Source organism: Chionomys nivalis, chromosome 22 (assembly GCF_950005125.1).
Source record: "Chionomys nivalis chromosome 22, mChiNiv1.1, whole genome shotgun sequence".
NCBI lineage: Eukaryota > Metazoa > Chordata > Mammalia > Rodentia > Cricetidae > Chionomys > Chionomys nivalis.
This window is the reverse complement of record NC_080107.1, coordinates 12,074,642-12,089,669: the sequence shown is the minus strand read 5'-3', so window position 1 is coordinate 12,089,669 and position 15,028 is coordinate 12,074,642. Positions and strand designations below refer to the sequence as shown.

General features: G+C 41.0%; 1 protein-coding gene across 3 annotated transcripts in view; it reads left to right on the top strand.

Annotated features, from left to right (window-relative positions):
- Nucleotides 1–15,028, top strand: part of Dcaf17 (DDB1 and CUL4 associated factor 17) — a 29,528-nt gene that overhangs the window by 6,931 nt on the left and 7,569 nt on the right. Inside the window, exons 4-11 of one of the 3 annotated variants that reach the window (XM_057755119.1) lie at nucleotides 1,726–1,862; nucleotides 2,269–2,347; nucleotides 3,475–3,564; nucleotides 6,281–6,385; nucleotides 6,675–6,780; nucleotides 9,636–9,778; nucleotides 12,701–12,810; nucleotides 14,659–14,746. In XM_057755119.1, the coding sequence (XP_057611102.1) occupies nucleotides 1,726–1,862; nucleotides 2,269–2,347; nucleotides 3,475–3,564; nucleotides 6,281–6,385; nucleotides 6,675–6,780; nucleotides 9,636–9,778; nucleotides 12,701–12,810; nucleotides 14,659–14,746 (858 nt within the window). Of the gene's footprint in view, nucleotides 1–1,725; nucleotides 1,863–2,268; nucleotides 2,348–3,474; nucleotides 3,565–6,280; nucleotides 6,386–6,674; nucleotides 6,781–9,635; nucleotides 9,779–12,700; nucleotides 12,811–14,658; nucleotides 14,747–15,028 lie in introns of those variants that run through there. The other 2 variants (XM_057755120.1, XM_057755121.1) reach the window with 2 other exon arrangements.

Sequence of the window (15,028 nt, the reverse complement as noted above, 5' to 3'; positions counted from 1 at the left end):
GGCTGTGCCCGGAAGTACTATCTGAGCCATGGGCAGAAATATCCTGAATTGAATGTTAAATTTTTTCCAGGCTGTTGTTTTTCCATAAAGCTGTAATTTTTTTTAAACTGTCATTCCCCCTATAATTACTCTTTTCATAGAGGTCTCCTTTTTAAAAATTAGGAAGTTTGAAGCCTGTTTTCTTCCTCTTTAATTGAAAGCTGTGAATAATTGTGCCTTAAACAATTGAAAGCCTTTTAATCTATTTTCTTGAGGGGGATTAGAGAGATGATAGGTTTCTTAATTGAGAAAGTTTGAATATACCAATTCAAACACGCAAAATATAGAGCAGTCCTGGAAAAATAAAGTTAACCCAATTCTTATTCTCATTCCGTAAACATTTAAATGATTTTGTTTTTATTTGTGGTGACTCAAGATTGTCTATGAGGAACTCAGAGGAACACTGTATTGTTAATATATGGAAACAAAACTACTTTGAAATTAGTACTCTGTTTTGTTTTGTTTCTGAGATATGTACGAAATGTCACTTTTGGTTTAAGAAATAGTTTGAATCCATTGTACTTGTTCCAAATGTCTCTAGTGGACTAAGTAGGGGCAGTGGATATTTGAAAACTTTAAGGTCTCCATGAGGTGATGCATAAAGACATTATAGTATAAAAGCATTCATGTTGTTCCTACAAATTACGTATAATTAGTTAATACATTTAAAAATCACAGCATCAGCGTGGATGCAGGAGGACCAGGTTATCGTTAGTCAGCACTACATGGGGTCTGCCTAGGAAATAACAAAAATAAACAAACAAACCAAGCAAACTAAAAGCAAATGATTATTTCTCTGGAGTTTGAGGGGGAGATAGCTCTAGCAGCTCGAGCAGAGGCCTTAGTCTCTTCTTTCCCGTTCGTGTTTTACTGGAGCAAATGCCACATTAATTTCAACTTCTCGACTCATAACTTTGCTAAACGAAAATCAACACATTTGCCCGTCCTGCCTGCATCAGAGCTGTGCCTTGTCCAAACAGTGGCTCCTAACGAGTAGACTAAGAGCTCCAGTAGTTCTGTTACCACAGCAGCGCATCGCAATGTTCCTGTTCTTGTTGGCTAAATCTGGGGACGCTCTTCTCGGGAGTGATGCTGAGTGAGCTCTTCCAGATGCTGCGGACATGCCGTATGTTCCTTTGTGTATGTAAGTGGATAAACTCATTTGATAAGTTCCTAAGACTAGTGGAATGGCCCAGTGGTAAAGGTACTTGCTTCCCAGTGATGCAAGCCTGACAGCCTGAGTTTGATCCCAGAACCCACGTGAAGGCAGAAGGAGAGCTGAGCTTGCTGGCTCTCACCTTTAATCCCAGCACTCGGGAGGCAGAGGCGGGTAGACAGAGTGAGTTACAATCAGCCAAGCCTACATGGTGAAACCCTGTCTCAAATTAACAAGAGGAAGGAGAAAACTGAACACCCCCCCCCCCCCGGTTGTCTCTGACCTCCACATGTGCACTGTAGCTGGTGCACTTATATGCACAGAATAATGATGATACATTTTAAAGTAGTAAAAATATAAGTAACGGTTAAAGTAGCAACCCACAGTCTTGCCTTCCCTTGCCTTCTTCATTTATGCAGTTAGTAATTCTCTAGCTTACTTATTTGACAAGGTAACTAGCCATTTTCTTTGGAGTACTGTATGTTGTACCTAGCCAAGCAGTTTGTTTTTATGCTTTTTTTTTTTTTCAGGGAGAAATACTTCCTGACCCATCAGATTATAAATCCTCACTCATAGCACTGACTGCTCATAATTGGCTGCTTCGTATATCGGCAACTACAGGGGAAATCCTGGAGAAAATATACCTTGCTTCCTATTGCAAGTTCAGGTATCAACTGTGAGGTTGTTATTTAAAGTTTTTTTTTTTTTTTTGAGACTTATGGCCCTGGAAATCTTAAGTGCCTCTTCAGTCCTGCCCTCTGTCCTGGTCTTTCCAGTGTATTCTATGATCCCTGTTTATGAACTACTCTCTTTGTTCCTTCACTCTGCTCTGTTTGAAGTTCTGAGGCTGGTGACCTACAGTATTTACGTTTGTAGTCCTACTAAGTAATTATCCTATGCACAGTAGTTAGAGGTAGGTCCTCCCTCCATTCTAGTATAATCCAGGAGTTCTAGGCTAGATTTTATCTCTGAAAACCAAAAATATGTAGGTAAGTAAACAAAGTATAATGATTTAATTTTAAATATAAGGGGACTGATCCAAACCACTCAATTGCTCTTTGTTTTTTCCGAAGGTACTTGAGCTGGGACACCCCTCAAGAGGTCATTGCGGTCAAGTCAGCTCAGAACAAAGGCTCAGCAGTGGCCCAGCAGGTCTGCAATACCATACATTTGCACACCGGTTAAAGCTCATGATCTTTGGTGAATTCTTAACTAGAGAAGTAAATAGAGCCGGGCGGTGGTGGTGCATGCCTTTAATCCCAGCACTTGGGAGGCAGAGGCAGGCGGATCTCTGTGAGTTCGAGACCAGCCTGGTCTACAAGAGCTAGTTCCAGGACAGGCTCCAAAACCACAGAGAAACCCTGTCTCGAAAAACCAAAAAAAAAAAGAAAAGAAAGAAAAGAAAGAAGTAAATAGATTATTTTGCATTTCATAATGGAAATAATTGTTGGAAGCTTGTCTTTTTTTTCTTTTAAATTATTTTTATTTTATATGTATGGAATGGGTGTTTACCTACATGCATGTTTGTGTACTACATGTGAGCAATGTCCAAGAAGCTCAGAAGAGGGTGTCAGGCAGGGCATTGGTGGCGCACACCTTTAATCCCAGCACTGGGGAGGCAGAGACTGGCAGATCTTTATGAGTTCAAGGCCACCCTGGTCTATAAGAGCTAGTTCCAGGACAGGCTCCAAAGCTACAGAGAAACCCTGTCGGATCCCCCAGAACTAGAATTACACGCAGTTGTAAGCTGCCATGTGGGTGCTGGGAATTGAACCTGGCTCATCTGGAAGAGCTCTTAACCACTGAGCCATCTCTCCAGCCCCAGGAGCTTGTTTTTCAAGATAAAGGAACTTTCTTCTCCAAGTTGATAAATCATTTAAGCTTTTGTTGATGTATCGTCTGTCTTCAGTAGAGTCATACCAATCAATACAAGTACTTTGAGTGATAGGACCATGGCAACACCATCCTTTTGGTTAGACTCATTGTTAGAACTCCAGTTTGCAGTGCGAATGCGCTGTATTCTAATGGTAAGAAGTGCTTCTGTTTCCTTTTGTAGAGTTTTGTGTTTATGTATTTGCGTGTGTGAAGAGCTGGAGGACTAGTGAACATTTTTAAGTATGTTTGCTTTGTTTATTATCTAAATAGATGGATATTCTCAATTCATGAAAACTTTTGTCCTTGAAACTATACAAGGACAGATGGATATTTTGAACTTATGAAGATAATTATTTTCTGAAGTACTTTGGAGAGCTACCTATAATTTTATTCTTTTCTTTTAGGCAGGCACTCAGCAGTCTGTTTTGTTATACCTTGCAGTGTTCCGGGTTCTGCCCTTTTCACTTGTAGGGATTCTAGAGATCAACAAAAAGGTAAGAAAAAATTTTAATGTATTCAGGATCTCACTCTGTAGACCAGGCCAGCTTTGAGCTCAGAGATCCACCAGCTTCTGCCTCTCAGGTGCTGGGATCAAAATTGTGCAGAGACACACTGTAGTTACTTAAGTGTAATATTTTATTGACAATTAAGTGTAATATCTTCGGCCGGGCGGTGGTGGCGCACGCCTTTAATCCCAGCACTCGGGAGGCAGAGGCAGGCGGATCTCTGTGAGTTCGAGACCAGCCTGGTCTACAAGAGCTAGTTCCAGGACAGGCTCCAAAACCACAGAGAAACCCTGTCTCGAAAAACCAAAAAAAAAAAAAAAAAAGTGTAATATCTTCATTTATTTGTTAGATGTTTTGATAGGAATGTTCTCCTGTCTATGAAATGTTTGCTGATCTGTCTTTTTACATATCACAGTGTAAACATTTGACTTGGGAAGAAGCCTAAGCTTCCGGCATGTTTCTGTGCTGCTCAGATGGCTGGTGTTATTGGTGTTGAAATCCTGTGGTCATTAACAAGCGGCTAGTTTATAAAATCAGGAAATGCCTAAGGGACTTTTCAAAGAGACTATGTCAGAGCTTGTTAAAATGATCATTAAGCTTCAACAAAATGTCTCATTTTAATTACAAGGTGCAGGTCTAAAGCTTGCTTTATATTACATAACAAGACTTGGAATGGAATGTATAAATTTTCTAACGTAGTCTGGGTTTTTATTGTCTTCCCATTTGTCTTGATTTGTGGAATAAATGAGAGGAAAGTAAGAGTCAATAGTCTATTTCCTTTTTAAATTTTTTCAATTTGTAGCCGGGCAGTGGTGGTACATGCCTTTAATCTCAGCATTCAGAGGGCAGAGGCAGGCGCATCTCTGTGAGTTCGAGTCCAGCGTGCTCTATAAGAACTAGTTCTAGGACAGGACCCAAAGCTAGGACCTGTCTCAAAGAAAAAGAAAAAGAAAAAAATTCACTTCGTGAAAAGCTATTTTGGAAATTCTCCTACTAGTGTTTAGATGCTGGAATATTGTAGGAGACAAGATCTTAAGACTCTGTTAGTATCACTAGCAAACAAGCTAACTCTATCTAAACATTTTCTATTATATTAGCTTATACTGAATTGCATAAACTAAAGAATGATATTAGTTGTCGCCTATAATTTATTTTGTGCTAGGCACTCGTAAGTGTTTTAGGGCATTGTGACAGACAGTGTGTTCCACTGGAAGCCGAGCAGCCGTTGCTAGCTTTCAGATGTTGAATTACCAGCGTACTTCTTTTAAAGTAGAACCAGGGAATTGAAAAGCTAAGAGCTACCCAATTCAAAGCAAACCATAATTATCTTTCTAAGAAAATGACAAAAAGCCCAACTTGTAACTTCATTGTTTTCTTTATGCTTGTGGGTTAAGTAATTATATGTGCATTACATTCTACAACAGGAACAAACTCAGAAAGACTAGCAAAGTCAAAGCTGTTCCTGTTTATTTCTAGTATATCCAGTCTCTTGAGGGATTTGACTCTAACTCGGGATTACAGCACAGCTTTCACTTTTCTGTGTTAAAAGGATACAGGGGCGAGGCTCTTGAACAGTCAGACTTAAGCTACTTATTACCGTGGAACATCTTCACTGAGTAATCTTCCTTGAAAGGAGTCAAAGGGATTTTTATTTTCTCTATAATGCTTTCAGTACTATAAATATTTGCCTACCTTGCTTTTTGTTGAATATTAAAAAAGGCACAGAATCATGCTCTTTCTCAGAGCTGTAGAGAAAATCATCACAAGATTCAAGAATAGAAATTTTAGGGAACAATTAGGCAAAACCTTACTCTTGGTAAAAGTCTGTAGGGTTTGATCTTTAAGGTTTTGCTTTTTAAGCATTTGAGAAATGAAACCTTGAATAGAAATTCAAGAACTTAATAGTGCCAAAATCTGGAGCTGGGAACTAGAGAGGTGACTTGGCAGGTAGCAGTGCTTGCTGTATAATTATGAGAACATGAGTTTAGATCCCCAGCACCCATATGAAGCCCAGGCATGGCCATGTGTGCCCGCAGCCATAGCACTGCACAGGAGCGGTTCCCCTGGCTGCAAAGGTGGGAAGCTCTGGATGCGGTGAGAGAGACCCTGTGTCGAGGGAATAAAGTGAGAACGGTGGAACAGGGCACCCAGTGTCATCCTGCTGTACTGCACACAGGAACATGGGTTTATGCCCGTTCACACATGCGTGCACTAGACCCACAGCACACAAACATACATGGATCTGTAGCTGGCCATTTCTCTTGTAATTACTTCCCAAGATCCAATCTTCTTGCTATTAAGCAGCTATAGATTTTTGTCTTTGTGAAGAACATCTTAGTGTAAACAATGAGTCTCTATTGGATATACCCAATAAATACTCATTTAAAATTACATGGCCTCACTGTATACCACTGTTCCACGAAAAGTAGAATTTTAATTACTTTGTATTGTCAAAGCTATAAAGCAAATGGATGTTGACACATCATTTTGAGCCCTGCGTGCCCTGCTTCCATTGATGCTCCAGCCTGGGTATCTAGTGACGAGCTGCGTGCCTCTAATAACATTATAGCTTCACGCTGCTAAGTTTTAATTGAGTTTTAATGTGAGGCAGCAACAATGACCTGAATATACAGCAAGAAGCAAACATTTTGATGACTCAGAGGATTATTGGCCTTTCTTAGGTGGCCTCTGCCTTTCTCCTTAGGTTTTCGCGAATGTCACAGATGCTACCTTGTCACATGGAATACTGATTGTGATGTACAGCTCGGGACTGGTCAGACTGTATAGCTTCCAAGCCATCATTGAGCAGGTAGAGAAAACTACAGTTGGATGTAACACACTCAGGATGAGGCTTGCACTGAAGTTTTCTGTTGTTGTTTGTTTTGTTGTTGTTTTTAGTGAGTCAGGTGCTCATATAATTTTAAATTATAAAAGTTATTATAGAAATATGAAAAGGCACAATAACCTTTGCAAGAGGGGTGGGGAGGATAAACAGAAAGGCCCTTGAATAAAGACATTTTCTCTGCCATGTACATGTAAATTTTATTTCTTCTTAAATAGGCTCTAAAGCCACCATTTTTGTTTTGTTTTGTTTTTAGTTCATGCAACAGAAACTTGACTTAGGGTGTGCATGCAGTCAGGGCGGGACTACTGGGACTGTAGGAGAGGCTCCTTTTGGCATTCCTTGTAATGTTAAGATCACAGGTATGGCTGCTATACAGGATCTTTTCAACTTAAGAAAGTAAGTGCTCGCGTGAATAGTTGTGCGCTGCAAGCGCACCCTTCTCTCTCTGACTGTGCACTGACTCATTTCACTTCCGTACAGCATGTCACCCTCCTGCTGAGTAATCGTCAGCACAGTGCTGTCCTCTGTTACTGCAGTGAAGGCCTGAGGATGCTGAGCCTCCTGCCTGGAAAATGATAAGTTGCAGCGGTTCATAGCATCATAGTTTCGTTACAATGTAAAACTTTGTTTTGGTTTGGTTTGGGTTTTTTGAGACAAGGTTTCTCTTTAGCTTTAGAACCTACCTGTCCTGGAACTTGCTCTTGTAGACCAGGCTGGCTTCGAACTCAGAGATCCACCTGCCTCTGCCTCCTGAGTGCTGGGATTAAAGGCGTGCGCCACCACTGTCCCTGCCAATTTAAGGTTTTTTAATTTTGTTAACTCCACCTATTTCTAAGGATAGTGTTTTCCAAGGAAATAGTAATGCAATGCCAACTAAAGATAGACAGACCCTAGACTTAGGGATAATAAAAAAGAAAGTTATACGTGAATTTTATGAAGACCATAAAAAAAACAGTTTCTGTATTTTACTCACTTAACTGGTCCAGGTATGGTGGCCATTTCTAGAATCCCAGCACCTGGGAGGTGGAGGCAGGAGGATCAGGAGTTCAAGGTCATCCTTGGCTATATAGTGAGTTTGAGGCCAGCCTGAGCTATATCAGAGTCTCAAAAACAAATAAAAACCACCCAACCACCCTATCTTATTAAATTTAGCAACTTAGTAAAAAACCAGCAATTGACAGCCAGCCTGCGCTACATGAGATCCTGTCTCAAAAAAAGTAAAATAATAATGAATAATAATGTTGAAAAACACAGTCTATAAAATTATTTCCTGTTATAGACCAATACGATTGAATGATTTAGGGAGTCATCTGCCTAAGGAAATTAGCAAAGTATATAGGATGTTTAGGTGTCTGTTGCACACTGTGGAAATGGCAGCCCTCTCTCCAGGTCTTTTCTCAGGCATCCAAGGACAGCTTGATGATAGCTGTCCAGTTAAAAGAGTCAGGTAGATAAATGGCATTATCCTAGTGTTTTTGCCTCTATTCTTAATTCATTAAGAGTCACTCATTATGATGCTGAGAACATTTTCATCATTTTCTAACCAGTAAACAGTATGTTTTTTAGATGAAACTCCAAAAGTTTTTCTAATATAGCCAAAATAAAACAGGAATTTTTTTCTCTCATCATTTACCATTGTATCATCAATAAATAGGTCAAGAAACAGAAGTGAAAGATGCAAGAAAGGAAAAGAATGTTCTGTTCAGTGGCAAATGGTAATTAAGCCATGAAAAGTGTTCAGTATAACCAGTTAAGCTCTCCATGAAGTCCAAAATAAATGCTTTAAAAATGATTCATTTTAAAGTGAATTAGGCAGTTTTATGAAAAGTTAGCAATACCTCCTAAGCTCAGAAATACCTTCTGAGTTCAGTATAGACATGCTCAGAAAGCTCCTTAAAAATTTTGTCTGCTGTGTGTGAGTCACTGTGTGCATGTCTGTAGCCAGCAGAGGCCAGAGGAAGGTGCCGGATCCCCTGGAACTGGAGTTGCAGATAGTTATAATGAGAAGGCTGGGGACCAAACCTGAGTTTATTATCACATGACGTTTGAAGTTGGCTATCATTATATTGGGATAATAATATTTTTCTTTTACTCGAAAAGACTTTTGCTTATTAAAGATAGTTTCCTTTTCTTAAAAACTTTTAAGTACTTTAAGTATATTTGATATAATTATATCTCTACCTGTTCTTACTTTCTCCCCCAAATTGCTTGTAAGCTACTTTTCATTATCTGTTTTTCTCCTGTGTGCAGCTCTCAGAAGTAAGAGGAGCCCTAACAAAACACACATTTCCATTTTAACACGTAACTCTTACATGAATGATCTTTCTGAGAGTAACCCCTTGAAGACGAGTGGCTTTGTGAACCAGATCTTCTCCAGGTAGAAGCACAAATCCAGAGGCTATAGATGAGCAGTCAGATCTATAGCCACCAAAAGGAATTGGGTCCTCACTACAATACCTTTTCCTTACAGTGTTTAGAGTCGGTCTATTATGTTATTGTTAAAACCGTGATCAAAGAGGAAGAGAAAAAAAGCACTAACAAAATTTTCTTTGATGTCCATCCCCAAGAGACTGATTAGATACGTCTGTAAAGATTAGCTTGTTTGATGATAACACTAGAGTGATGTCGACTCTCTGATAAAGTCACTGTTGTGGCAGACCCATCCTAAATTGGTTGCATTCGTTCAGACTAGCGTTGCTTGTACACAAGAAACATAACACAGGGCAGCTTTTGTTGAATTTGCTGGTGTATACCTGTTAGGCTGTGATATGGAAGGTCTCCTTGCCTTTGAAAGATTTATGAGGCCTGATTATGTTCCTCGATTGTTCAGGGAGTTGACGTTGTGGCTAACCCGGAGTTATACAGAGATCCTTGAAGGTGGCTGCAGTTTTTATTATGTGTTAGCGTCCCTCATCCCCGTGGTAAGCACCTTGGGCCTCCTTTTTTTCTTTTTGTCCTCATGCAGGCCACACATTCCCTCTAAAATACATGCCTAGAGAGTTAGCTAAGAGTCACTTTGTTTTCTACCAGCTTCCTGTCCTCTCAGTGACAGACTTCTTTTCTGACTGCATTTTATTTCCTTGAACATAGTAATTTTTCATTAGTGGAACTTCCTGGTATACGTATGTACCAAGAAAGGTGGAACTTAGTTAATGAATGGTACAAGTCCTCCCAAAATGAGAAGCTCATAAATTTCTCTTGCTCATGTCTGCAGGCTCGCCATCCCCACTCTTTGAAGTCTCCTCCCTGGAGAACGCGTTTCAGATTGGCGGCCATCCTTGGCACTACATCATCACACCTAATAAGAAGAAACAGAAAGGAGTTTTCCATATTTGTGCTCTAAAAGATAATTCCTTGGTAATTCTTGAGTACTCAAGTTTTTAGCAGTAAATTTATATTAGAAATTTTTATTCTCTGTTCTCATAGCTCTGTATGTCCAGGAATTACCTTCTCATTTAGACAAGGTCTCTATGTAGCGGTGTCTGGCCTGGAACTCACGGTGATCCTCCTGCCTCTGCTATCCCAGTGTTGGGATTAAAGGCGTGCACCCCCACACCTAACACTTGTGAACAATTTAAAATGCAGAGAACATAGGAAATACTGATTTGTCACCCAGATTTTTTTTTTTTAAACTGCACTTGTTTTTTCTCCTTTCTTGGGAAGTTGTCTTTTTTTTTTTAAAGATTTATTTATTTATTATTTATACAGTGTTCTGTCTTTATGTATGCCTGCACACCAGAAGAGGGAATCAGATGTCATTACAGATGGTTGTCAGCCATCATGTAGTTGCTGGGAATTGAACTTAGGACCTCTGGAAGAGCAGCCAGTGCTCTTAACTGCTAAGTCATCTCTCCAGCCCATCACCCAGATTTTTAAAACATGAATTTTTGAAAGGTCTTAGAGTACCAAGGGTTCTCGATCTCTCCCTCCCATCCTAGACACTCATGTAACGCAGGCTGACCTCAAACTCACTACATGGGCAAGACTGGCTTTGAACATCTGACACTCCCGACCTTGCCTCCCAGGTGCTGTGACTATAGCTGTGTGTCCCCATCCATAGCGCAGGGTTTTGTTCTGACAGTCTTGCAGCAGGATTCTCGTGGAAAACATCCCTCAGAGGCTACCGTGGGAACTGTTGGTAGAATATCCTCAGGGCCGCCTCTGAAATTGCTGTGGAATGTGTTGTTGATTTTGAAGAGAGCAGAACCAGATGGAGTTCTGGAGCTCACAGTGTTGGCACTGAAATGGTGCCTTTTCAAGGGTTTCCTCAAGTTGCTTCTGGCACCACAGGAAGAAAAGGCTCATGGCAAAACAGTAAAAGTTTACTCATTGAATTCATCTTAATTTTCTTTCAAAATAGGATTTTTTTTTCCTTGATTTTTCCATTCAATCATTTGAGGTCTAGCATGGTCAGACGTGGCTGGGAGCACAGTTTCTTTCTCAGCTTGTGTGTAATTCCTCAGACTCTTCCCTGTTTGTGTGACGGGTGGCCCAGACAGCACCTTTACCCCCGACCCGTGCTGTGGCTCTCACCTTTGCTGGTGTTGCTGACTTAGGCGGTTTATTCCTGAGATCTCTTGTTCTGTCAGCTAAATCTGCATTTTATGAGGTGGATTCAGTTTATTCTACACCCATGTCTTCCAGGACGCTTGCAGTCAGTCACTAATGGCTCTAGTAGCTTTCAGAGTCCCACCGTGCTGAAGGGCAGCATAGGCTGGAGTCCTCTTACCTTCTCCTGATGTCATGGGGTCACTATGAGTAGTGTCTTCTAGTTTACTTTTGTAAGAGCATTTTTTCTCTCCATTTCCTCACTTCTTGGTCACATGTAACAGCCTTGTCCCTTTCTTCCCCCAGTGAAAACCCCTTTTGTATCATTTTACAAAGGATTTCCATGCCATTGCAAGTCCTGGTGTGACTGCTCCCTCTCATCTGGGACTTTGTTCAGCTATCAGTACCTGTCACTCTCTGCCTCTCTGCTCTGCCTAATGCTTCATCTAGTCACACCTTGTACAGTGCGTATGTTCCTATATAAGAACTGACTCTGTGTTCTTTGGTGAAGAATTGAGTGGTCATTAAACATACCTATCACATCCTCTCTAATAACAGCTACAACATGTGGTCAGGCCTGCATTTCAGCACATTTATAAATAATGGCCCAGGCCAGACATTACTGGATGCAGACTGCTGTTAGTTCCTGGTGCTGCTGTGTAGAAGGTAAAACACAGGAGCACATGTGGATCATTTGTCATACAGTGCTCATCCCCAACTACCCCCTCTTTCTTGAGACAGGATCTTTCTATGTACCCCTGGCTGTCCTGGAATTCACTATGTAGACCAGGCTTGACCTCACAGAGCTCCACCTGCTTTTGCCTCCCGAGCAGTAGAATTAAAGGCGTGCAGCACCAGATGTGGCTTTTTCTTTGTTTAAATGTTTAAGTATACCTACATATTTTAGAATAAAAATACTCGTTTCTTGTCTTAAATGCTCATCAGTATTAGATTCCTTTCTCAGATATGAGAGCTTAATATTTGACTTATTTAAGGAGATTGTGTGGCCTGAGTCAGAGACTCTTGGCTTGGTTACGTGTTTAAGTGAGCGTACCAGCTCTTTTGATTGACAGGCAGCTGTGGCTGGGGTTGGGCGGAGGACGCTGTAGGGAGCTGCACATGTATAGTAATGGAACGTTTGTGAACTTTGGAGTCAGATCTGCCATTTAATAGGTTCAAAACATAGGGCACATATTTGTTCTCTTTGTGTGTCAGTCTCCTAGCCATAAAATGGGGTTGATATTTGCTTTGAGTGTTAAAATTCAGTGCAGCTGTGATGAGCACCCCACAGCCCCCAATACACAGCACACGCACAAGCGCTGGCAGCGTGGGTTACTGTTACTTACTGCAAAGTCTCTGACTTCAGATGTCCTGAATTTCTCGACTTTGCGTGTCCTCATTTGGCCATCCTCTACATCCCCCTTCAGCCGCTCTAGATTTTCTTTCCTGTACCTGGGAGTTACTGAAAGGGTTAAGTTTGAAAATTTATTTACCCTACCGGGCGGTGGTGATACACACCTTTAATCCCAGCACTTGGGAGGCAGAGGCAGGCGGATCTCTGTGAGTTCGAGTCCAGCCTGGTCTAGAAGAGCTAGTTCCAGGACAGACTCCAAAACCACAGAGAAACCCTGTCTCGAGAAACAAAAAATAAAATAAAATAAATTTATTTACCCTTTTAATCCCTGTCTTTTTTTTTTCCTTTCTTTCTTTTTTTTTTTTTTCCAACTTCAGGCAAAAAATGGAATTCAGGAAATGGAGTGTTGTTCCCTAGAATCTGACTGGATCTATTTTCACCCTGATGCTTCTGGAAGAATTATACATGTTGGCCCCAATCAAGTCAAGTGAGTACTTTTGTTAGTACTTTAAAATTAAAAGCATTTTTTGTGTATTTATTGGCATTTTTTATTTCACTTGTAGCCATTTTAATTTTATGAAAAATTTGCTTGGGCAGAGTATTTCCTGAGAGACTTGTCCAGAGTCTGGTTTTATACTTTAGCTTTACTGTCTGTAAGTATTGCACATAAGTTCCTTGATTGATGGTATGTGAATGAATGGAAGGGAATTATAGGTTATCCTTTCTTCATTGAGTTTTGTTTGCTTTGTTTTAAGGCAGATTCTTAGGGGTTTGGTGTGTAGCTCATACTGGCTGCAAGTGTCTGTAGCCAAGCCTGACCTTGAACTCACAGCCTTTCTGCCTCTGTGCACTGAATCCTGGGATTATAGGAGTGTGGCACACACCTAAATGGGTCTTCATTTTGTAGGACTGGTGAGAAAGAAGATCACTGAGCCAGGTGGCACAGGCCTGAAATCCCAGCTGCCCAAAAGGCCGAGGCAGGAAGATGGCAAGTTCAAGGCCAGCCTGGGCAACTTTGTGAAACCTTGTTTGTAAAAAAAAAAAAAAAAATGGGGAAGGGGTACTGGAGATGTAGTTCCTGGTCCAGTCTCTGGTGCCCTAGAGAAAGGTGGTGGTTTGCCTTTGTTCTGAGCTCCTGGACTGGTGTTTGTGTACTGTTTGCTTTCACATCACCTTTCTGCCTTAAAATGGCCCTCATGTGGCTTCTCTGACATCAGCTATGTTCTCCTACTCCTCAGCGTCTTTGTTGTAATCTCCCATGGTTTCCATCTTCTACCCAGACCTCCACTGACTGTTGCTTACCTCAGCATTTAGGTCTTGTCTTCTCACTCAGGAATTTCTTCTGTTTGATTCTAGTTCTCCCCCTGCTCAACTCCACCCTGGTTGTACACTAACCCAGAGCTCTCATGCCAGAAACTTTTTTTTTTTTTTGGATAAGGTTTCTCTGTATTGTCCTGGAACTTAAAATATAGACCAGGCTGGCCTTGAACTCACAGAGATCTACCTGCCTTTGCCTCCCGAGTGCTAGGATAAAAGGCAGGTGTCACCAAGCCTGGCTTCTCCCCAGGTCTTAAAAGATCAGCCCCTTTGAATATTTCTACTGATTGACAAAATCATCTATCAGTCTGAAACATTATCTGATTTTTTGTTGTTGTTGTCAATGGGAAATTTCAGTTGTCCCTGCCACTGTGGCTTCTCCTTGCTGTTCTCTTTGCATATGGGACTGTAGAGGTTTGAGAATTTGTGATTTTGAAGCTTTTTAATGATGTGAACAGATTTCTGTGGGTGGGAAGCAGATTATTTTCTTTTCTCTTGATTAATCAACTTGACCCATGAGATCATTTATCTCTACAAATCCAAATCTTAAATACAATCCTAAAAAAATGGTATTGTTGAGTGTGGATTTTACTCTCTTTGAAAAGTTCTGCCTTCCAGTTAATTGCTGTCCTGTCTCAATCACTGGCAACGCTGAGTGCTGTTCTTAGCTGTGCACTGTACAGACACAGCAGTGGAACTATCTGCTCTATGTTAGGGTGAGACACGCAGGGCCTGCTGCAGGGACAGCTGAGGTTGGCATGGTGTCGTCAGTAAACTTGTTGAACAATGGTTTCGGCCTGAGCAAGCCACGTGTTACCTATTTCAGTAGCGCGTTTCTGTCTCACAGATGTGAGTGTGAGGAGGTCGTGAGTGTCGGTGACGAGATCAATAGCACAGCCTGGTCAATGGGGGAGGGAGCTGCTGCAGTTTTCCTCTGCTGAGTTTCATTGGAGGTCAGCTTTGGCAGCTTGATGGTGTTCTGCAGTCTTGAATTCTTACAATTCTTACTCCTTTTCAGAGTCTTGAAGCTAAGTGAGGTAGAAAATAATAGTTCTCAGCATCAGGTCTCTGAAGATTTTGTCATCTGGGCCAATAGAGAAGACAGAGTAAGTCAGAAATATTTTATGTCCTTTCTATAGAACTGTCTAGGTAACTTGTAATATGCATGTTTTCCTGCCTGGCTGCAGACAGCACAGCTGTGCAGGATCTGCTCATCTTGTCTGCGTGAGTAGCTGGTCTACTCCCCACTCACGGATAGGAGTTGAAGATAGTTGATTATACTGAGTTTATCTTGCTCATTTCTTTTTTTTTTTTTCTCTTCAAATTTTTTATTGCCGAATTGTCAATATTTGGTTCTAAATAACTGCAAATTTAGGACTAGGTGTAGA